At 39.5% G+C, this 25165-nt stretch overlaps 1 protein-coding gene and 1 non-coding gene across 2 annotated transcripts in view; one reads left to right on the top strand and one right to left on the bottom strand.

The window, feature by feature from the left end:
• The window catches only part of BLM (Bloom syndrome RecQ like helicase), an 89940-nt gene that overhangs the window by 10708 nt on the left and 54067 nt on the right, over positions 1-25165 (top strand). The window contains exons 2-5 of the mRNA XM_005694992.3: positions 15765-15866; positions 17091-17791; positions 19803-19965; positions 22481-22599. Coding sequence (XP_005695049.2) covers positions 15769-15866; positions 17091-17791; positions 19803-19965; positions 22481-22599 — 1081 coding nt within the window. The 5' untranslated portion in view covers positions 15765-15768. The remainder of the gene's footprint in view (positions 1-15764; positions 15867-17090; positions 17792-19802; positions 19966-22480; positions 22600-25165) is intronic.
• On the bottom strand, positions 2800-2871 carry TRNAS-GGA. The gene has a single exon. It is a non-coding gene; the product is annotated as a tRNA-Ser (tRNA).

The raw sequence follows: 25165 nt of genomic DNA, 5'->3' as shown, positions 1-25165 counted from the left end.
TAGCACACGCTTTTTATATGTAAACTTTCATTATTGTTCAGTTCAAACATATATACTAATGCCTACTCTGTTATCTTATTTGATGCATGCTTTTTTGATAAGTATATTCCTTTATTTTCAAACATAAGGATTTCCTGGATCTCTTTCCTCCTTTCTCTTTGTTTTACTTTGAAAAATTAAAGTAATTTTTATGGGAAAATTGTAGGATTAGTCCAGTAATAATGTACCTACTCAAGTGTGCATTTTACATTCATAAAAATAGTTCATGTTATCAACCTTAAAAATAAAATAGCTATTTTACTGGCAAAATGAACTTATTCAGGAATGGCAGAGGAATTGTAATTTAGGACATGCAAACTATAGCAAACTGCAGGTAAGCCTAGAAAACATAGGAGAACAACCGTACTTTATATGGAAAAAGAAGTTGGAAAGGGATGCCCTGAACCCAAGACCATTGGAGGAAAGCAAGAGCTCAGAGGGGCTGAGTTGCAGATCTCATTGACTGTCCTGTTGCTTAACAAGGAGAAAATCGGGTGATAAAGTAAGCTTCCTGCCCAGGAACGTAAAGTAAGCTTCCTGCCCAGGAACGTAAAGCAAGCTGTGAAGGAAGGTACATGTGAGGAGAGCAACCCTTTCAAGACTTTGCAACTCTGTTTTCAGTGAAATTTCTTCCTTTTTTAATTTTTGCAATGTTTGGTCACAAAGAAAACATTAGTATTTCCCCAAAAGTACAAATATTTTGAACTGTTCTTATTCATCTGGAAGATTAAAAACTTTCTGTTAATGTACTGTTGGATACAAGGGAAATACAAATGGAAATAAAGGATTCTTGAAAATTAATGAAAACAACAAATCAGATTCTGTAAGACACATATAATGTAGTGATGAAGGGGGAATTTATAGCTTTAAAGCCATTATAAATAAAGGAAAGAAAATAGATGAACTAAATTGCAAGCTTGGAAAGTTAGAAAAAGGACAACAAAGTAAACCAAATGAAAGCACAAGAGGCAAAAATATAATAAAGACAGAGGCAGAAATTAATGAGATAGAGAACTGCAAAACACAATCAATCAAAATCTTGTATTTTGAAAAATTCAGCAAACTAGTAAACTACCGCCTAACTTAGGAGAATAGGAGGGGGGATTGGGCTTCCCTCGTGGTCCAGTGGTAAAGAATCTGCCTGCCAATGCAGGAGACACGGGTTTGATCCCTAGTCTGGGAAGATCCTACATGCCACAGAGCAACTAATCAGTGCGCCACAGCTACCGAGCCCACGCCCTGAACTACTACTGCATGCCTGGAGCCCATGCTCCACAAGAGAAGCCGCTGCAGTGAGAAGCCCACGCACCGCAAGGAAGACAGCCTGTGTTCACCCCACCTGGAGAAAGCCCACCTGCTGCAACAAAGACCCGGTGCAGCCAAAATAAATAAATCAAGATTAAAAAACTAAAGAAAATGGGGGGAAATCGCAAATACAGAATGACAAATGGGGAAAAACTCACTGATAGAAAAGAAATTTTTTAAATTATGAGATTAATTTGCATACCTCTAAACATATTCGAATATTTATTTGAAATGAGTTCAGTTCAGTTCAGTTGCTCTGTCGTGTCCAACTCTTTGCAACCCCATGGACTGCAGCACACCAGGCCTCCCTGTCCATCACCAACTCCCGGAGTTTACTCAGACTCAACGTCCATTGAGTCAGTGATGCCATCCAACCATCTCATTCTCTGTCATCCCCTTATTCTCCCGCCTTCAGTATTTCCCAGCATCAAGGTCTCTTCAGATGAGTCAGCTCTTCACATCAGTTGGCCAAAGTATTGGAGTTTCAACTTCAACATCAGTCCTTCCAATGAACACTCAGGACTGATCTCCTTTAGGATGGACTGGTTGGATCTTCTTGCAGTCCAAGAGACCCTCAAGAGTCTTCTCCAACACCACAATTCAAAAGCATCAATTCTTCGGCGCTTAGCTTTCTTTATAGTCCAGCTCTCACATCCATACATGACCACTGGAAAAACCATGGCATTGACTAGATGGACCTTTGTGGCAAAGTAACGTCTCTGCTTTTTAATATGCTGTCTAGGTTGGTCATAGCTTTTTTCCCAAGCAGTAAACATCGTTTAATTTCATAGCTTCAGTCACCATCTGAAATGGGTAGAGAAATAGATTCTGACAAAATGGATCCTCATAAAGATTACAAGTGAAATAGCTCAATTTCCATAGGATAAAGTTTTGAAAGAACCACTTCATTGAAAACAAAAAGCATTAGGTCCAAATGGTTTCATAGGGAAAATTCTGCTAAACTTCAAAAGTCTAGGTAACCACAGTGCTAATAAATTGTTTCAGACCAATGAAGGGAAACTTCAAAAAAATCTTGTTAGGTGCTTCGTATTACAGTTATTGATTTAGTCATTTAGTCATCTGTCTCTTGTGTTCGTGCTCAGTTTTGTCCGACAGTTTGCAACCCCTTGCAGCCCCAAGGACTGTAGGCTGCCAGGCTTCTCTGTCCATGGGATTTCGCAGGACAGAATACTGCCATTTCCTCCTCCGGGGGATCTTCCCCACCCAGGGATCGAACCCTCGTCTCCTGCATTGCAGGCAGGTTTTTTTTATCACTGAGCCAGCAGGGAAGCCCCAAGTAATCTGTCTCTATTGTTATTATTATTATTACTTTTCACTCAGTCGTGTCTGACTCTTTGTGACCCCATGGGCTGTAGCCTACCAGGCTCCTCCCTCCATGGGATTCTCCAGGCAAGAGTACTGGAGTGGGTTGCCATTTTCCTTTTCCAGGGGATCTTCCCAACCCAGGGATCGAACCCGGGTCTCCTGCATTCCAGGCAGACGCTTTAACCTCTGAGCCACCAGGGAAGCCCTGTCTCTAGTTGTTATCAAACAGCTAGAGTGAAGTAAAATTCAGTCTTCTAGATGCTCCTTGAGTTTGCCTTTTTTAAAGCTGTTTTGTTGACCTATAATAAACTGCACGTATTTGAGTTATGATTTGATCGGCTTTGATATATATATCATCAGCACAATTGGGTTCGAGAACATACTCATCTCTGCCAAAAGTCTCTGCATGCCCCTGTGCCATGCCTCACTCCTGCTCCCTTTCCCCCAGTTCAGAATCTATAATATATGTAATCCATATATGAAACAATTTGAGCATCAGCATAAATAATGACAGTATAGATTACAACCCACTGAATAAATGAAGAATCTTTACTGATAGAAAATGAATAGGGGAGACAGGAAAGTTCTTGATAGTAGAATGCCAGCTACTAAATGGTAATGCCAACTGCTAAAGAATGGGATTAGAAAAACTTTCATTATATAATCATATTATTTCTTCAGGTATGAATCATCAATGGACATGAAAACAGTTTTTTTTTTTCCTAGATATCTTCTTATTGCTGATTTCTGGCTTAATTACAGTTGGTTGGAAGCATGTCATTATTATGTTAGTCCTTTGAGATTTTTTGAACCTTGCCTTGTGACCCTGTACAGGGTTGGCTTTTGTAAATGTCTGTTCTTGAAAAGTGTACACGGTGTAGTTGTCGAGTTTGTGTTATTCAAATTTCTGGATTGTTACTGATTGTTTAGTTACTTGTTCTGTCATTTACAAAGAGCTAATTTTAAGTCTATAATTGCAGGCTTTTTTCTGTTTCTACTTGTCATGCTATCAGTTTTGCTGCATGTATCTTTGCAGTTATTTTATGAGCCATACCAGTTTAAAGTAGTGAGTCTTCCTGGTGAATTGAATTCTTTATCATTTTATTCTTTATCTCTACTGAAGCTTTATGTCTTAAAATCTGTTTTCTTTGATATGAATATAGCCATCAGCTTTTTTGGGTCAGTTTTTGTATATTTTTTCCATCTTCTTGCTTTCAACCTTTCTATACACCTAATTTTTTACATGTGACTCTAATAGTCTGCAAATATTAGGTACCATTTAAAGAATTCAGATTGTAATCTTTTAATCAAAACAGTCTATTTACATTTATTACAATTTATAAATTTTTGGATTTAAATCTCCTACCTTATTTTTTCTTTGTATTATTTTTTTCCTCTTTTATGTGGCTTTCTTACAGGTAAATTTTTTTGTTTGTTTTTAATCACTTTTCCCTTCTAGATTTTAAGTTACATACTCTGCTTTTGTTCTTTGGTAGTTACCCTAGAAAGTGCAAATGCATATTTATATAACTTATGATAAGTTTTAAGCTTATCAACGCTTATTATACTCCTCGCAGACAATACAAGGGCCTTGGAACACATTCACTGTCTTTGCCTCCCTCATTTATGGGTCATCTGTTGTTGGGTGTTTTAACTATTTTTTTTTAACCCCACTGGACATTGTTATTTTGTACAGTCAAGGATTGCATAGCTTTAACCGAATGTTCGCCACTTTCTTTGTCCTTCAGTCTAGCTGTCATCCATCCAGGCTCGCTTTTCTGCTACATGAAAGTACATCCTTCAGAATTTCATCTAATGAGAGTCTGCTGGTGGTAAACTCTTGGTTTTTGATTATCTGAAAATATCTTTATTTTGCCTTGATTATTTTTTAAAGTTTTTTTTTTTAATGTGGGCCATTTTTTTAAAAGGTCTTTTTTGAATTTGTTACAATATTGTTTCTGTTGTCTGTGTTCTAGTTTTTTGACCACAAGGCACGTGGGAATCTCAGCTTCCTGATGGGGGAGCAAACCCGTACCCCCTACATTGGAAGGCGAAGTTTTACCCACTGGACCACCAGGGAAGCCCCTGGCTTGACTTTTTAAATAACAACTTTGTCAGATGTAACTCCCATACCATAAAGTTCTCCCATTTTAAGTGCAGAATTCAGAGGCTTTTAGTATATTCGCCTGTGCAGCAGTTGTCACACTGAATCTTAGAACAGTTTTGTCAGCGCAGAGAAGAACACCACACCCCTAGCCATCAAACCACAAGCTCACCAGCACCCCTGCCCCAGGCAGTCACTAGTTACCCTATAGGCTTGCTTGCTTTCGACATGTCATAGAAATGGGGTCATACCATCTGTTGTTCCTTGTGACTGGCTTCTCTCTCTTAGCATAGTATTTCAGCGCTCATCATCATTGTAGTGTTTATCAGCACTACCTTCCTTTGTATGACCAAGTAATATTCCGTTATATGGTTACCCACATTTCCTTTATCCATTCATTCATCAGGTGATGGGCATTTGGGTTGTTTCTAGTTTGGGGCTGTTATAAATAATGCCCCAATAAACATTCAGATACAAGTATTTGTTTGAATACCTGTTTTCAACTTTTTTTGAGTGTATGTCTAGCAGTGGAGTTGCTGGATCATATGATAACTCAGTGTTTAACTTTTTGAGGAACTGCCAGACTGTTCTCTAAAGTAGCTGCACCATTTTACATTCCTGCCAGCAGTGGATAAGGGTTTCACTTCACATCCTCACCAAAACTCTGTTTCTTTAATTACGAAAAGCGAAAGTGAAGTTGCTCAGTTGTGCTCCTCTGTCCATGGGATTTTCCAGGCAAGAGTACTGGAGCAGGTTGCCAAATGGAGTGGATTCCATTTCCTTCTTTCATTATAGCCAGTTTAAAAAATAACAGCCTTATTGTGATGTAATTTACGAGTCAATCTCAATTTTTGAGGGATATTTTTGCTGGGAAAAGAGTCCTAGCTTACTTTCAGCAGATTGAAAGATATTAATCCACTGTGATTGTCATTTTTTAAAATGGAAGTATAGATTTATAATGTGTTCTATTCCACTATCTTATGATTTCCAATTTTACTGAAGAGAAATCCATCCAAAACTCTATCCAAACATGGTATGATTAGGGGAAGTCCCTGGCAGTCCAGTGGTTAGGGCTCTACACTTTGAATGCCAGGGCCCAGGTTCAGTCCCCACAAGCTAAGACCCCACAAGCTGCTTGGTATAGCCAAAAAAGAAAAGGGGGAAAAAATACCCCACAAATGCAATTGATATATTTTGGTATGGATTTATTTTTATCTGTCTTGCTCAGAATATGTTTCCTTTCTTGAATCTGAAGATTTGTGTCATTCATTCTGGGAATGTTCCAGCTGTTATGTTTTCAAATATTCTGCCCCAGTTTCTCCTCTTTCTGGAGCTAGATTTATGTTAGACTTTCTTACTCTTACCTTCCGTGCCTTTTAACTTCTCATATTTTCCATCTCTTTTCTTTATCATTCTGTGATAAGTCAGAAACTATGAAGGATCTTACATTTTACCCTGTTTTTCAGCTCACAAGTTAGCCAGACACATACAGAGATGCTTGCACATGTACTGATGACACAGGACACCTGGATGAGGGATACAGATGGTTTATTATAGCAATACCTTGCATCCATTCCCTACACCCTAATTCCCACAAGGTGATGTGATAAGAGCTACATGATACCTGTGCATACAGTTGCATGCATTCCAGGAAAGGAACTCCAAAATTCAGAGACTATGAGCACTTGAGGGTTTCTGGCTTATCTTCCAGAGAGATTACTTTTTTACCTTGAGATGTAGGTAAATCTCCCCTGGCTGAGAGAGGAAGGGACCTTGAAGTTTATTATTCTGAATGGAGGGAAACATCTCCAGGGAGAGAAAAGAAAGGGCTTTATCTTTGCTACTGTGAGATGTCTCTGGGGAGTGTGTGACCCCAGACTGCTCCAGAGGAATACAGCCACCAAGGCCATTTGCTGCTTAACATGTCCTTTGCTCAGAAGGCTTGGACCATGCAGGAGTGTGAGAAATCCGTGGAGACAGATCCTGGACATTTTCTTCTGATTTTCCCCCCACGTTACTAATTTCCTCTTCAGCTCTGTGTTGTCTACTGAAACAATGCACTCGTTCAAAATTGGGAAAGGAGTACATCAAGGCTGTACATTGTCACCTTGCTTATTTAGCTTATATACAGAGTGCATTATGCAAAGTGCTGGCTGGATGACTCACAAACTAGAATCAAGATTGCTGGGAGAAATATCACAGATATCTAGATATGTAGATATATATTGGTGAGAAATATCACAAATATCTAGATATGTAGATGATACCACTCTAATGACAGAAAGCAAAGAGGAACTAAAGAGCCTCTTAATGAGGGTGAAAAGGAAAGTGAAAAAGCTGGCTTGAAATTCAGCATTCAAAAAACTAAGATCATGGCATCCGGTCCCATCAGTTCATGACAAATAGAAGGGGGAAAAGTGGAAGCAGTAACAGATTTTATTTTCTTGGACTCCAAAATCATTACAGTGATTGCAGCCACAAACTTAAGCTGCTTGCTCCTTGGAAGGAAAGCTATGACAAACCTAGTGTATAGTCAAAGCTGTGGTTTTTCCAGTAGTCATGTACAGACGTGAGAGCTGTACCATGAAGAAGGCTGATCACTGAAGAATCTATACTTTTGAGTTGTGGTGCTGGAGAAGATTCTTGAGAGTCCCTTGGAATGCAAGGAGATCAAACCAGTCAATCCTAAAGGAAATCAACCCTGAATATTCATTGGAAAGACTGATGCTGAAGCTCCAATACTTTGGCCACCTGATGCTAAGAGCTGACTCATTGCAGAAGACCCTGATGCTGGGAAGGATAGAAAGCAAAAGAAGGGTGTAGCAGAGGATGAAATAGTTAGATAGCATCACTGACTCAGTGGACATGAATTTGAGCAAACTCTAGGAGATAGTGGAGGACAGAGGAGCCTGGTGTACTGTAGTCCATGGGGTTGCAGAGTCGGACACGACTGAGCAACTGAACAGTTTACTGTTCTACAAAGTCTATCTGTTGAATTCTGAATTTTGGTTATTGTAGCTTTCATTCCTAAAAGTTCTGTTGACAAGGTCAATCTAAAGGTTGTGTTTACTGCAGATATTTTCAAGCTTGTCTTTTATTTTTGAAAACCTAAGTTTAATAGCTTTATACTGCTATGTCTGATATGTTTATTTCTGTTACAACTAATTCTCATTCCTGGTGCCTTGTTTCCATTTTGTGCTTGACTATTTCTGTTTGCTACACATTGTCTCGTGGTAACTATTTAAGGCATAAGGTAAAGGGCTTGTCCTCCAGAGACGTTTCTGCATTTGTTTCTGCCAGGTGCCTTGGGGTTAGGATTGCTTTAATCTAAATTCATGACTTGAATTTTTTTTAAAATATGTGATTGATTAAAATTGGGTTGAGAAGATTTTCTTGGGCTTGTGGTTTGAGGGTCTTTCCCACTCAGCACCTCACTAATTGGTAACTTTATTTGTAGATACCTGGGGATAGAGGTGGGGTTTAATTTTAGTTTACCTTTGCCCAAATGGTAGAGCCCTTTGGGGTGACGGTTTTATGGGGAAACAGTTCCCACCATGGTTTTGCCTTGACTTTGATTCTCTCCATCTTTTCCCTCCAAGGCTAGCAAAACTGATGTTCAAATTCTCAGAATTAGACAGCTGTCCTCAGGACAAAAACAACTGTCAGTATTCTCCTTACCTCTCTGGGTTCTCACTTTTGACTTGATCATTTTATCTTCTTGTCAGAGGTTTACTGTATATAATCATTTCTTCTTTTTTTTAACTTTATAAAAAATTATTTTATACTGAAGCATAGTTGAATAACAGTGTTATGTTAGTTTCACCTGTACAGCAAAGTGATTCAGTTATACATACTTACACATGTATCCTTTTTCAGATTCTTTTCCCTTTTAGGTTATTACAGAGTATCGAGCAGAGTTCCCTGTGCTATACAGTAGACCCTTGTTGGTTATCAGTTTTAAATAAAGTTGTGTGTCCGTGTCAATCCTGAGCTCACAATCTATTCCCCCAACCCTGTATTTAATAATTTCTTATTTTATCCAGCACTAATCTAGTAGGATCAATTGTCAATAAGCCTTTTCTGTAAGGGGCCAAATATTTTAGGCTTTGCAGGCTAGACATTCTCTGTTATAACTTCCCAACCATGCAGTATGTGAATAAACAGGCATTGTTGTGTTTCAATAAAACTTTATTTAAGAAACATAGGCTGCAGGCTGGTTTTGGCCTGTAAGTCATAGTTTTTTCAACACCTAGAGTATATTGTGTGCTCATTATGTTAATAACATTTGTTAAATATTGCTTACTTTCCTTATTTTGTTATGTTTCTCTCATTACACATGAAACATTATATTTTGGTTTTTCTTTTTCAAAGTTGAGTACCATGCTGTTTAAATTAGTTACACTTAATATGATTATAACTAGTGCTAGTTCCCATCCCAGTGTTATTTTGCATTCTTGCCTCATGCTTTTGTCAAATGAAGTGTTTTTGTTGAGTTTTGTGAAATATTCTTATGGCAGTTTAATTGGAATTATATTAAACTCACTAATATAGAAAGAAATATCTTTGCTATATTTAAACCTTTCTTTTAAGAATATGAAATATATTTCTTGATCCAAATCTTTCTTTATTCTTCCCAGTAATATTTGGTCATTTTCTTTATATCATGAAGATGTATGTCTTTTGTTAGGTTAATTGGTAGCTTAATGTTTTTCATGCTATTGTTAATTGAACACTTGTTAAAAATTATATTTCTAGTTAGTTATTACTATTACATGAGAATACATTTGACTTTTATGGATTTATATTTATCTTTTATTTGCCCACTTTCCTGAAGTTTTAATTGTCTGTTGTTAATGACTGATTTTCTTTGGATTGAGTTAGTATATAATCAGATTGTCTACATGTAATGATATTCTCATCCCTTCTAGTATATTTCTCCTTTTGCATATTTTTGCATTGGCAAGAATGTCCAGCGTGAGAGTGAAAATAAGAGAACAGTCTCATTTTTGCCCCTATTTTTAATAGATTCACCTCTGTTATAAAATATAAGATATTGTATTGGATCTTGATTTTAAGTACTTCTAATTTTATGTTTTAGTGTACCTGTTAGAAATGATTTAACAGACACCATTTCAAATATACATTGATAATACATACTGTGTGAATCCATATATACGAATCAAGAAATTCAAGAACAGGCAAAACTAATCTATGGTGATAAAGTCAGATAGTGGTTATATATGGTGTATATTAACTGGGAAAGAGCATGGGAAAGCATACTAATGTGCTAGAAATGTTCTATACCTCTTCTTAAAAGCGTTACTGCTGAAGGCTGTGGCATAGGAAAATTATGTCCTTGCTGCTGTGCTTCAGAATATAATTGATTAGAGGATGCCACCCTGTGAGGAATAACCAAAGAGCAGTGTAGCTTGAAAGTAGGGAAGGACACATTAAGATTGAGATGGTAAAGAATCTGCCTGCAATGCAGGAGACCTGAGTTTGATCCCTGGGTTGAGAAGATCCCCTGGAGAAGGAAAGGGCAACCCACTCCAGTATTCTTGCCCAGAGAATCCCATGGACAGAGGAACCTGGCGGAGCTGCAGTCCATGGGGTTGCAAAGAGTCCGACACAACCGAGCAACTAACACTACTACTGACTACATACTGACTGTGAATCCACGATATATCACTACAGTTAACAAAACATTTAGTCAAACATATGTACTATTAAGATGGTTAAATATATCTATCAAATCGTGCAGTGGAATAATGTTAGAAATCTTTATTATAGACTACTGTGGCTAGTTTTGATCCAGAAATCAATAAAGTATGGGAAATTTGCAGAAGGATGAGACAGGAACAGTAAAACCTGAGAAGGAATGTTAGGTCATGTAATGATGCCGTGGACCCTTTGTCCTGCTTGTCTTAAGGCTGAAGGTCGTAAAGTATTCTCCACTGGGACTTCCTTGGTGGCCTAGTGCTTAAGACTTCACCTTCCAATGTAGGGAGCATAGGTTCAGTCCCTGGTCAAGGAGCATAAGATCCCACATGCCTTATAGCCAAAAAATCAAGACATAAAATACAGAAGCAATATTGTAAGAAATTCAGTAAAGACTTTTTAAATGGTTCACATAAAAAAAATCTTTTAAAAATAAAAATATATATACCTTCCCCACTAAAAAAAAAAAATCAGGGTGGGGAATTCCCTGGTGGTCCAGTGGTTAAGACTGTCCGCTTCCACTGATGGGGGTGAGGATTCAATCCCTGGTTGGGGAACGAAGATCCTGTATGTTGTGCAGCATGGCGTGCACACACACACACACACACACGTGCAGCATGGCGTGTGCACACACACACCCCCCACCCACCCCCCACCCCCCCCAAGGCTCTTTGGAGAGATGCCTGATTCTGAGTCTGGGGCAAAAAGCTGCCACAAGAGAAGTCTGGGACATCTTTTTATTCCAGGTAGTAAAGAAGCTCTCAAAGCCTAACTTTATGTCAAAAGGACTGAAGAGCCAGTCCTGGTATCTGAGTGATCCCCTGGGCCCAGCAAAGAAACCAAGTTTCCAGAGTCTTGAAGGCAAGGGGTAACACCCCAAAATAGGGACACATTTTCCACTCTACCTTCATTGGCTAAGCTGCTGCCAAGAACAAAGGACGCATCTCCTGATAACCTGGCAAACAAATGCAGTATTGCCTCACAAATTGACTGCTTCTCTGAGGTACTGACTGGTGTATTTGGGGAGAAACTTCAAAAACAAGTTGAGGAGCATCTGTCCTTCTGTGAGACTGGAGAAATTCCACAAAAGAATCTGGGTGTCGTGACGGAGGCAATGGTTCAGGCAGAGGAAGCGGCTACTGAGATCACTAGGAAGCTAGAGAAACAGGAGAAGAAACGCTTGAAGAAGGAAAGGAAAAGGCTGGCTGCAATTGCCCTAGTATCTTCAGAAAACAGTCGTGCCCCAGAGGAGTATGAGGAGACAAGTGAGAGACCCAAGAAGAAGAAACAAAAGCCCCAGGAGGCTTCCTTGGTGGCTCAGATGTTAAACCGCTTGCAGTGCAGGAGACCCGGGTTCGATCCCTGGGTTGGGAAGATCCCCTGGAGAAGGGAACGGCTACCCACTCTAGTATTCTTGCCTGGAGAATTCCATGGACAGAGGAGCTGGCAGGCTGCAGTCCATGGAATCACACAGAATCAGACACAACTTAGCGACTATCACTAACGCTAACAGGAGGCTCAGGAGGCTCCTCTGGAAAATGGAATGGAAAACCTGTCTTGTCTCTTTTTCCAAACCCAAGAAAAAAAAAATCTTTTTCCAGGGAGTAGCTGGTCAGTAGTGATCTTGAAAAGAGGTGGCACTGGAAGTCTTCCCAAGAGGAAGAAATCTTTCCCCAAAAAGAAACCAGTTAGTGACCCCAAGAGTCAGGAAATAAGAGGGTGCCCAAGAAAAAAAGGAGGAGCCTCTCAGCAGTGGACCTGAAGAGGCTACTGCCAGCAAGAGCAACAGCTCCAAGAAAAGAAAAATCCCAGGGAAATTAGAATAGACATCTCCCTCGTGGGGCGTAATGTGTGGAGGTATTTCCCAGCCCATCCTCTAGAGCCCAATAAAATCAAAACTAAAGAAGCACAAAGGACTGAAGAGTCAAACTGGAAAGGCTTCCTCTGACCAGTTTTGAAATAATTTGAGAATCAGTAAGGGTGATAATGAGAAACCTATATGCAGGTCAGGAGGCAACAGTTAGAACTGGACATGGAACAACAGACTGGTTCCAAATAGGAAAAGGAATACGTCAAGGCTGTGTATTGTCACCCTGCTTATTTAACTTCTATGCAGAGTACATCATGAGAAACGCTGGGCTGGAAGAAGTACAAGCTGGAATCAAGATTGCTGGGAGAAATATCAACCTCAGATATGCAGATGACACCACCCTTATGGCAGAAAGTGAAGAGGAACTAAAAAGCCTCTTGATGAAAGTGAAAGAGGAGAGTGAAAAAGTTGGCTTAAAGCTCAACATTCAGAAAACTAAGATCACAGCATCTGGTCCCATCACTTCATGGGAAATAGATGGGGAAACAGTGGATACAGTGTCAGACTTTATTTTTGGGGGCTCCAAAATCACTGGAGATGGTGATTGAAGCCATGAAATTAAAAGACGCTTACTCCTTGGAAGAAAAGTTATGACCAACCTAGATAGCATATTGAAAAGCAGAGACATTACTTTGCCAACAAGGTCTGTCTAGTCAAGGCTATGGTTTTTCCAGTGGTCATGTATGGATGTGAGAGTTGGACTGTGAAGAAAGCTGAGCACTGAAGAATTGATGCTTTTGAACTGTGGTGTTGGAGAAGACTCTTGAGAGTCCCTTGGACTGCAAGGAGATCCAACCAGTCCATTCTGAAGGAGATCAACCCTGGGATTTCTTTGGAAGGAATGATGCTAACGCTGAAACTCCAGTACTTTGGCCACCTCATGTGAAGAGTTGACTCATTGGAAAAGACTCTGATGCTGGGAGGGATTGGGGGCAGGAAAAGGGGACGACCGAGGATGAGATGGCTGGATGGCATCACGGACTTGATGGACGTGAGTCTGAGTGAACTCCGGGAGTTGGTGATGGACAGGGAAGCCTGGCGTGCTGTGATTCATGGCAAAGAGTCGGACATGACTGAGCAACTGAACTAAACTGAACTGAAGGGTGATAATTACATTGAATTGAAACATACCTAATGTTTAATCCACGAATTTATAATGATACTGAGGAAAAAAATTGACCAATAGAGGTTACCAGAGAATTAACTCATTATATTGAAAACTAATAAAGGGGAAAAAATCCAACATTTATCCTGTCTTTCCTATGTGAGCTATGCTGCTGGGTAAAAAAACAGTAGATCAGGGTACGTTTCTCTTGGTAGAAATAGTCCAGCTAATGAACGAAGAAGGAATGACAGAATTAAAACATCACTATTTTGAGAGGTTGGCTTCTGGAATGGCGAAGTGAGGACCCTGGGATGTGTGTGCAGATGAAACAATATTGGATGAGCTGACAATTTTTGATAAGTGTTGATAATGAGTACATAAGAGTTCATTATACCTTTCTGTCTACTTTCTGGTGTTTATTTTGTAACAACTTTATTAAGATAAAATTCACATAGTTTTTCAGTGTTTATTAGTTGGGCTTCCCAGGTGGTGTGAATAGTAAAGAACTCTCCTGCCAATGCAGGAGACATCAGAGACATGAGTTTGATCCCATGGGGAAGATCCCCTGGAAGAGGGCATGGCAACTCACTCCAGTATCTTGCCTGGAGAATCCCATGAACAGAGGAGCTACAAGCCATAGGGTCTAAAGAGTTGGACATGACTGAAGCGACTTGTTTAGTCGCCAAGTCGTATCTGACTCTGTGACTCTGTGGACTGCAACACACCAGGCTTGGACACGACTGAAACTTCTTAGCATAATTAGTTATTTTACTGAAGGCATTTTAAAGGAAGAAAAGGCAAACATCATTTTTCCTTCCAGGGAAGGGGGAGCAAAATCGATACTGTAATCATCTTCATCAAGCTCAACACATGAAGATTTCTTCCACTGAACTTGCTTCCAAGTTTTTCCTTTTTTCACTATTATCTAAAGTGCTGAACTGAACTGAAAGTACTTGTTAAACATAGTTTATTTTAATAATTAGTGAGTGGACTCTGATATATGTAAAAGTTCATATTTCCGTGAATATCACTTGGTATTTTTAGCCCTTCCTCCTAAGCTATATGGCATAAAATAAAAGAAGATCTTTGATAAAGATAAAATGAGAAAGAAGGGTTATAGCTCTTCACTCAAATAAGAATTGATTACTGCCCATATATTCTGCTATTCCCTCCTCATTTGGCCCCAGTAATTTTTTTAAAATAAATTTGTTTATATTTAATTGGAAGATAATTGCTTTACAATATGGTGTTGGTTTCTGCCGTACATCAACATGAATCAGCCATAGGTATGTATACATGTGTCCTCTCCCTCTTGAATTTCCCTCCCACCTCTCACCCCAGGCCTCAGTCATTTTTAAAAATTTTTATTTATTTGGCTTCACTGGGTCTTAGTTGTCACATGGGGGATCTAGTTCCCTCAGCAGGTTTTGAACCCAGGCCCCCTGTATTGGGAGCTCGGAGTCTTAGCCACCAGATCACCAGGAATGTCTCCAGCCCCCTTAATTTTAGGACGGCTTAACCTACACATTGATGGTTAATGCTTGTGGGGGTGGTGCTCAGTTATGTCCAACTCATTGTGACCCGATGGACTGTGGCTTGTCAGGTTCCTCTATCCACGGGATTTCCCAGGCAAGAATACTGAAGCTGGTTGCCATTTCTTCCTCCTGTAGATCTTCCCAACCTAGGGATCGAACCCTCATCTGAATCTCCTGCATTGATAGTTGGGTTCTTTACAACTAGCACCACCTGGGAAGCCTCTAAGCTACATATTATCCCAGGAATTAGCTCAGCAGTGTCTCCATTTATATGCTTGGTAAAAGTATTCTTTCAGGTTGAGACTAGATGATTCCAAAGCACAGCATCTTGCTGGTAAACCGTTGCTCTCACTGACAGTGCTCATCTTTCTTTTCCCATTTCCCCCTCGGGCAGAGAACTTAAAGTTACTCCTTTGTTCTTTGGATTTTCAGTGTGCTTTGATCATTTTCTCACACTTCTCTCCCCATTTGCCTTCTCTCTATTCTTCAGACCTAGGCCAGGTCCCCTTTTCCTAATACATCCTTCCCTAATAATATCTTTTGTGCTTTTTTTTAGCATTGGGGGGAAACCAGGTCATTTTGCTATTTAAGTGAGCCTTCAGTTAGTTAAAGATTATGTATTTCAAATGTCACCTGTTTTAAATGTCAAAACATTTTTTTGACCAAAAAAATCTCATTACTCTGGGCACAGTTGGAACAGTAAATATTGTGATTAATGCAAAGCGTGTAATTCCACTGATATTTTTCTCCTTCATTTTTTAGGATCATGGCTGCTGTTCCTCAAAATAATCTACAGGAACAACTGGAACGTCATTCGGCAAGAAGGCTTAACAATAAATTGAGTCTTTCAAAACCGAAATCTTCGTAAGTACTTTAGTTTGCTTTCATACAGGCACCAACACTCAAGTGAAAAGAAACATCTCTTACAACTCTTTCATTGTAGAGATGAGAAAATGAAGCTGAGAGGGTCAGTGGTTTTCCCACTTGCAAAATAATAATAGAGCATGTTTTTGCAACGCCAGGTAAGGAATTGTTCAGCACCTTTGCACAGTTTCTAGCACATGATATTTGCTCAATAAATATTCGTTGAGTGAACAATGAGTCTTGTAAATATGAGCAAATTGGTATTTTTTTTTTTTTTTAATTTTTTTTTGGCAGTGCTGGGTCTTCATTGCTGTGTGGGTTTTTCTCTGTTATGATGCATGGGGGCTGCTCTCTGGTTGCAGTACACGGGCTTCTCATTGTGGTGGCTGCTCTTGTTGTGGTTCCTGGGCTCTAGAGTACAGAATCAGTAGTTGTGACATCCGAGCTTAGCTCCTCCCTGGCCTGTGGGATCATCCCAGACCAGGGGTCGAACCTGTGTCTCCTGCATTTGTAAGTGGCTTCTTTACCACTAAGCCAGCGGGGAAGACCCAAATCGGTATTTTTAGCATCTTAATATAATTTTATGTTCTTTTCAAAAACCATTTGTAAGGAAACTCTAGCTCTCCAGTTCTGTTCTTTCCTTCAAGCTGTATTCCAAAGTCCTAACAAGACCTAATGACGTATAGCCCTCATTGTACCCTTAGCAGGTTCTGGGCACATTCTTTGTGCTTGACTTTAAAGTGACCATTGACCTTCATGTCAGTAAATCCAGCAGATGTCCAGGGGCCCTTGCCCCTTTCACCTGGCTTTCAGATTTCAGCATAGCTGGAAGTTTTTAATTGTTTTCCCCATAAAACTTTTATCAGAGTCGCAACTAGTAGTCACGTTTGTGTCTCTTCTCTTCTTTGCTTCTGCTTTCCCCCTCTCTGGAGAGGTTGTTAATTAAGGACTGTGAGCCTGAGAGGCAAAGTAATGGGAATGGCCTGGATAGTCTCAAAGCTGAGTGAGGAACTCCTGAATAGGAAGGATCAGAGCATACAAAGCATAATGTAAGTTTCCTTACATATTTAAAGTCAGAGAGGCATATAGATTCTTTGCTCATTTGGGATACAATGAAGGTAAGTCATTATATAAATTAGTAAAAAAAAAAAAAATCAGATATTGTATACTTTCTGGGTTTGTTAAAATTAATCCATCTAATTCAGTTTTTCGATTCTTTTTCAGAGGTTTCACTTTTAAAAGGAAAGTGCCTTCAGCCAACGATGTCTCTGTAACTAGTGTGTCAGTGGCAAAAACACCTGTGTTGAGTGATAAAGATGTTAATATCACTGAGGCCTTTTCCTTCAGTGAACCTTTACCCCATACCACCAATCAGCAGACGAGGACCAATGATTTCGAAAGTGCTCCATCTGGACCGCAAACTAGGAGAGTTGGTTCAAAACCATTATTGCCAAGTTTGTCGCAGGCTCCCCAGGAAGTTTCATGTACAGCCCAGAACACACCGGTTATAAAGCAGTCCCACAATGCTACTTTCAAGAAATTAGAATTTAGTTCCTCATCAGATTCTCTTATTCCCTTCAATGATTGGGATGATATGGATGACTTTGATACTTCTGGAAATTCTAAAGCATTTGTGACACCATGCAAAAACCACTTTGTAAGAGTAAGCACTGCTCAGAAATCAAAAAGGTCTAAGAGGAACTTAGTAAAAGCGCAGCTTAATAAAACAAATACAGGGAAGACTGATTTGGCTCCCTCCTCCTCTGAGAGCAAGCAGGAACATTTGACTGAGAAACAGGAGGATGACTCAGAATCATTAAGTAGTGATGTGATTTGCATTGATGATGACCCTGATTTCGAAGAGCTGATAAATGAAGATACTCAGGAAAACCACTCGTTAAAAACTCATTTGGGAGCGGAAAGAGGTAAAAATTATTATTTCATTTCCATAGGTTGATTGTATTAGTTTATTCAAAGCTAGACATTGGAAAGAGTAGCAAATATGATTTAACTTTTGTCATTGGGATATATAGAGGTGCTTATTGAACCATCTGTTGGCCACGTTCTTGCATACTAAGGGAATGAAAGATTTTATTCTGCTACTGCTGCTAAGTCGCTTTAGTCGTTTCCGACTCTTAGTGACCCCATGGACTGCAGCCCACCAGGCTCCCCCGTCCCTGGGATTCTCCAGGCAAGAACTGGAGTGGGTTGCCATTTCCTTCTCCAGTGCATGAAAGTGAAAAGTGAAAGTGAAGTCGCTCAGTTGTGTGCGACTCCTAGCGACCCCATGGACCGCAGCCCACCAGGCTCCTCCATCCATGGGAGTTTCCAGGCAAGAGCACTGGAGTGGGGTGCCACTGCCTTCTCCATTATTCTGCTAATACAGTTTTTATATTAGCAAGGATAGTTCTGTGTTTTAAATACGAAGAAATATGTGGAGAATATAATGCTTAATGGAGAAATTACTGTGATATCACATGTGGAATCTAAAAAATAATAAATATACAAAACAGAAGCAGGGACATAGAAAACAAACTTAATGGTTACCAAAGGGGAGAGGGAAGTAGGGGGGACAAATTAGGAGTATGAAATTAATAGATACAAACTACTATACATAAAATAGATAAGCAATAGGGATTTATTGTATAGCACAGGGAGTTATACCCATTGTCTGGTAATGGCCTGTAATAAAATCTGCAAAAAACTGAATCACTTGGCTGTACACCTGAAACTAACCCAATATTGTAAATCAACTATGCTTCAATAAAAAGAAGAGACGGTTCCATAGAAGTTCAGGTGGCTTCTTGATGGTGTGCTGAGTAGTTGGTAGTAGAATTGGGATGTAAAACTAAGCCTTTGTGTTATGATTCTTTTATGATTTGCACTACCTAACATTGATGAGCAATACAAGATAATCATGCTATTCAAGTATTATAAATTACATTCAACTAGTTTTCTGTTTAGGTCTCATAGTTATTAGATGTGTAGCACTTAATAGCTGAGATCAGCCATATGTGGAGGTAACCACCGTATGAAATAATTGTAAATATGAGACTAATATTTTTAAACACCTGAATCCCATCAAGGTTACTGCAGGGTAAGGGGGGACTGAAAAGTGACTGATTATAAGCAAGACTATAGTCTAATCAAATGTGTTACTATTTATGAAGAGAAAATTTGGCAAAAGGTAAACTAGAGAGCAATGATTTGGCAGTTTTCCCACATAGTTGAGAGACAGACATTTATTCTGGGAGACTTAGTTAGGAAGACGCCTTTGGGATAAGGTAGACATAGTTTATCGGCATCAACAGTGGTACTTGTATAACCCTCAGGCTTACTTACTGTACTTTACTCTTATTTAAATATGAATGAAAAATAGAGAAATGAAAGGACTGATACTAAATATGAGTTTCATAACTTAACTGGAGACAGTCATGAAAATCCTTAAGCAAATCATCAGCCTCAATCCAGCTTTTGTTTGACTTAATCCAGTTGATTCAGTCATCTTCCGTGAAGAAACAAGCCAACATTAGCATGTGAAAGCAGAGAACTCATACAGTACAGAGTACTGCTAGTGCTTTTATCTTATCCAAAGCACTGCTTTTAAGTGCTCACACCCTGTGCTTTCTGGCTGGTTAATATTAAAATAACCTACACTTATCAACTATTTTACTTTGTTTTTTAAACTTTTTATTTTGTATTGGGGTAGAGCCAGTTAACAGTGTTGTGATGGTTTTAGAGGAACAGTGAAGGGACTCAGCGATACACATCCATGTACCCTTTCCCCCCACCAGCTCCCCTCCCATCCAGGCTGCCACACCACATTGAGCGGAGTTCCCTGTGCCGCACAGTCAGCTCTTGTTGGTTGGGGGATTTGGGGTGGCATGTACACACTGCTGTGTTTAAAGTGGATAACCATCAATTGTTTTACTTTAGGTAATTGTGAAAAGAAGAAAAACTTGGAAGAAACAGAATTACATTCAGTTGAGAAATCTTCATGTGTTGAGCTCATCGAAGATGATTATGACATAGATTTTGTCCCACCTTCTCCAGAAGAAGGAATGACTTCTACCTCTTCGTCCTCTTTAAAATGCTCTAGGTAAAACAGTTTTATTAACTAATAAACATTGTTTCTGAGATAGCTAAAATAATTTTAGTTGTGTAATGTCACCTCAGAATTGACTAATTTCATGCTCCTGCAGTTTGTTTTGTATTCAAATGAACACATCAAGAAATTCCGATTTATATACATTTTATTTAATTGTTGGCATTCTAAAACTACATAGTCCAATTATCATTAATTACATGGCACCTCCAAATGGTTTTATGTAGTTGGTCTCGATATGTGGAATGTAGCCCTAAAGATACTGATTTCCTAGACCTGAAATGACCCCAAACTAACACCTTTGCAAAGTGACTTTTACTAAGTAAAGTGTCTTTTCTTCTTCTTTAAAAAATTTTTCTTAATCCAAATATTAATAGAATTGACCATTGGTATTTGTTAGTCACTGAATTTTGATAAATTTGTGACATGATTGTGATTAATTGGTGCTGTTACGGGAAAATAGAGAATCCACATAGTTCATTAACAGCTTAAAATACTAATAGTCGTTGTTACCGCCATACTCCAGCCTAAATCCACTCAGTTGAGAGGTCTGATATACTATGCTGCTAACCATATTTTGATGAGAAACAAATCCCTCTAGTACATCACCTGAAGGAAGGAAGGCAGACAGGAAGGAGGTGTTTATCTACATAAGCTGGTTTCTCTGGGTTTTTGTTTTAACAGGTGGGTTGAGACATTTACAGAGGTGGGAGAGGGTGAAGCGTGATTTCTATTTGACAACAAAACAGAAAAACTCCAAAAGTTCCCCTTTTTCATCTCCCCCATAAAAATGCAGACAGAGTTGTGGGGAAAAAATTCAGCAAGAGTTCACATAGCATTATTCAACAGCATTCTTATTTCTCAAATGGGCTAAGATCCAGTGTAGGGTTATTTCAAGTGTGTATTGCACAGATAACATTGTAGCCACTCTAACAGGATATTGACTGATAGTCTTATAGTCCAACAAACCAAACATTTTCTCTATCCACATTGAGTTTTATTATTTTTATTTTATTTTTTTAATTTCAGTATAGTTGATTTGCGATATTGTGTTAGTTTCAGGTGTACAGCATAGTGATTTAGGGTTTGTACTTTTTCTTTTTCTGGTTATACTCCATTATAGATTGTTACAAGATATTGAATATAATGCTCGGTGCCATCCAGTAAATCCTTGTACCTTGTCTATTTTGTATATGAAAGTGAAAGTGTTAGTTGCTCAGTCATGTCCAATTCTTTGAGACCCCATGTACTGTAACTTGCCAGGCTTCTCTGTCCATGGAATTTTCCAGGCAAGAATAGTGGCGTGGATAGCCATTCTCTTCAGGGGATCTTCCCAGCCCGGGGGTGGAATCGAGGTCCCCTGAGCTGCAGGCAGCTTCTGTATGAGCCGCCAGGGAAGCCCAGTCTGTGTTTGCACCGCACACTCCTGACTCGTTCCTCCCTCTCCCTGTCCGCATCGTTTGTTCCTTCTCTATACCTGTGTGTGACGTTTACATTGCCGCAATCAACATGTTGCTATTATTTTTCAATCTGCTTTTCTGTTGACATTATTTTTAAAACGTTTTCCATATTGTCACATAGTCATTATTTTTATTCCTCTTAATGGCTGCATGATTCAGTGAGTTGTCATACCACAATTTAGTATACTTTACCTGGATCTTCAGCAGTTGGAACTGCAACCTTGTATACATATTTGTATATGTTATAAAACTAAAAGAGGATTTTCACAAATGCTTTATGTGCAGTACACACTTTGTTATACACATTTTGTTATATTTTATTACATTTTAAAGTGCTGATTGTGACTTCCGAACTTATTTCAGAGATGTAATGGTTAGAAAATATATAACAAAAAGGAGAACGTGTTTTTGTATCTCCTGTACTCCTAAACCTCTTTAGCTGGCCCTCAAAATCCTCTCTCTGCAGACCCCAAATTATCTTTACAGCTTTATCTCCAGTTATGTTCTTATGGTAACCCTAAGCTCTATTGCCTAATGAATCTCTATCCTGCATAAGCATTAGCTTTCTTTGGATTGCCATAGTATCCTCTCTTTAACACTTATTTAATACTAATTTATTTTGTTACTTTAAAGTATTTTTTATATCCAGCCAGAATGACCATGATTATGTGTGTTAATATCAGGGCCAAAAGATGGCAAACTTTGAGGGCCAGCTAGGGCTTCCCAGGTGGATCAGTTGGTAAAGGAGTCACCTGCAGTGCAGGAGACGAGGGTTCAATCCCTGGACCGAGAAGGAATGGCACCCGCTCCAGTATTTTTGCCGGGGAAGTTCCCTGGACAGAGGAGCCTGGTGGGCTGCAGTGCATGGAGTCACGAAAGAGTCGGACACGGCTTAGCGACTGAACCGCCACCTACACTAGAGATGCAGAGACATGTTTCTCTTTTCTGTTACGTAGTGTCTAACCAGGTGTGGGAAGTACTAGAGGGAGAAGGATGCATTTGGTCTGGTCTGTACTCTGTGATCAGTTTAATGTGTTTTTAATTTGTAGTATGTTGAAGGATCTTGACACCTCTGACAAAAAGGATGGTCTTAGCACATCAGACTTGTCAAAACCCAAGGAAATGGCCACACAGCAGCCTAATCGAGAAACCAGCACAAGCTGTGAAGGTACAAAAGTATTTTAGACATACCACATGTTGTAGCTGCTTACTTTTGAAAACAAAGTAAGGTTGTATTCTTAGCCTGTGACTGTATAGCATAAGATGATGAATCTGTAGTTTCTTTTGATCTAGTAGTGAATTATCCGTAATAACCAACTACCAGCATTTGCTCAAATAACTCCGAAACTCAGAAACTTGTTTTCTCACCAAATGACTCTCTAACAAGTAGTGTTTTTAGAGTATAAGAGGAATTTTTTTCTCATACTGCAACAAAATTTTGCCTTCCTGTAGCTTTAATCTTTGTGAGATAAATGTGAAGTGCCTAGAGCTAAATATTAGATCTTATATCTCTTTTTTTATAGGTACTGATTTCTAGACCATCCTCCAAGTTCTCTGGGTTTGGTATTCACTTAAAGTTTAATACTTTTTGTTTGCTTGATTTATTTCTAATTCATTTTTAAGTTTTCTATTGAATATCTAGTATAAATAATCCAATAGCACCTAAAGGCTTTGAAAAACTGCTGTGTCTCCTTCCCACTCCTGATTTCTGTTTCCCAAAGGCTTTTTCAGACTAGAAATTTGTTTCCTTCTAGTCTGAACGAAGGAGCCTGGTAGGCTGCAGTCCATGGGGTCACTAGGAGTTGGACGCGACTGAGCGACTTCATTTTCACTTTTCACTTTCATGCATTGGAGAAGGAAATGGCAACCCACTCCAGTGTTCTTATCTGGAAAATCCCAGGGATGGGGGAGCCTGGTGGGCTGCCATCTGTGGGGTCGCACAGAGTCGGACACGACTGAAGTGACTTAGCAGCAGCAGTCTGAATTTTTCCTGGTATTATTCCTTTTTGTTTTCTTCTTTTTGTTTCCTCTTTTCTCTTTCACTCTTCCTGGAACTTCAGCTTTTGGACCATTAGACCTCCATTAATTAACTTTTCTGTTTTTTTTATCTCTTGCCTTTTTTGCTTTCTGAGAGATGTCCTTGGTTTTTAAATTAACTCTTGCATGGAATTTTTCATTTCTATCAGATTAATTTCCAACAGCTGTAACCTATGAGTATTTCTGTAATGTTTTCTTCTATTCTTATTTGATGGGTACTATACTTAGGGGGTGTGTGAATGTGTGTTTGAGAGTTGCTGTACTTATGGTGTGTGTGTGTGTTTGCACACATACATGTGTAGTGATCTCTTGGTATGGTTCCTGATTCCTCTGAATTTTTGTTTCTTTTCATCTCTGAATTTATTGTTAAAGATGCTCCTGAAATACCAGATGTAGGCACTCTTCTAAGTGCCGTACAATATTAATTAATTAATTTAATCCTCACAATGATCCTTTAAGATAGTGTCTATTATCCCATTTTACAAATGAGGAAACCAAGGCACGAGGTACCAGAGAGCTAAATAATTACTCACGGTCGTAGAGTTTGACAGCAGCAGAGCTGGGACTTGAGCCCAGCAGTCCTGAGGCCCTTGACTCTGCACTGGCAGCCGCTGCACCGTGCTGCTCCTGCGTCGTCAAGTTTCACTGGGGAAATGGTTGGCTAAGATGAGAGCAAGGACAGGGTCCTACACAGTGTCCTTAGCAGCCTCCCTCTCAGCTGACAGCAGTCTGTTCATCACCACCTCGTGTTCATCTTGTTACAAATCTGCCTTCAGACTGTGTTTCTCTCCTTTGTCCCTGGAGATGCGAAAGACTCGCTCAGTTGACTCCAGAATTTGGAAGTCTGAGGCAGCAAGAGGAAAAAGGGGGGCCACTGGCTCTAGGGATTGCTGACCTTGTGTGCAAGTCTCCCTCTTCCACTCCTGGCTGGTGACTGTGCCAAAGTAGTTCAGCCTCTTTGGACCTCAGTTTTTGTTCCTTCTGTTAAATGAGAATAGTATCTGCCTTGCCTGGTTGTTGTCAGGATTCAAGGTAAAGTGCCCCTTGCACTGCAGGCCTTCAATAAATGGGGGCTTTTGTTATCTGCCAGTCTACTGATCCTTTCAAAAACAGAACTACGTTGAGATGGCTGTTGTATTTTTATGAACTCTTGCGAACTCTGTGATTGTTTCCTCTTTTTCTTAGAGCTCACAAAGCAGCCATTTGATAACATGTTCTAGAATTTTGCCTTGAATTAACTTTAAGAACACCAGCCTGTAGCTTTTGGCATCCCTTTAGAATTTTTTTGAAAATTAGAACAATGTTTGACTGTCTTCACTCTCCCTTCAACTCTCCTATTAACTAGACGCCTCATGTATTAGTGAGACTTTCTTTTGCAGGTTTCCTTTGTACTCTGAGGTGTAATCTGTCTAGACAAAGAGACTTGAGCTCCTTTCCAATAACTGTATCTCTGAGCCTGTCTTGGTTTTCATTTCCTTTGGACTGCTGTTTATCCTCCTCTTTCCAATCCAATGCCCGTTCTCCTTCCAGAGAAGACAGATGTCGAACAGGAGCCCAGTGAGTGCACTTGTACCACTTCATCCTTCAGGACTCTGTTTACGTCAGTCGCTAGTGAAAGTCCTCACTCCCAAGGCGTTTCCACATGGACATGCAGGTCCCCTCATCGGGGTCGTGTCCACACCCCGTGCTCATCTGTC

This window comes from Capra hircus, chromosome 21 (assembly GCF_001704415.2).
Source record: "Capra hircus breed San Clemente chromosome 21, ASM170441v1, whole genome shotgun sequence".
Classification (NCBI taxonomy): Eukaryota; Metazoa; Chordata; class Mammalia; order Artiodactyla; family Bovidae; genus Capra; species Capra hircus.
Note: the sequence above shows the minus strand (reverse complement) of the source record. Positions and strands in the feature narration are given on the sequence as shown.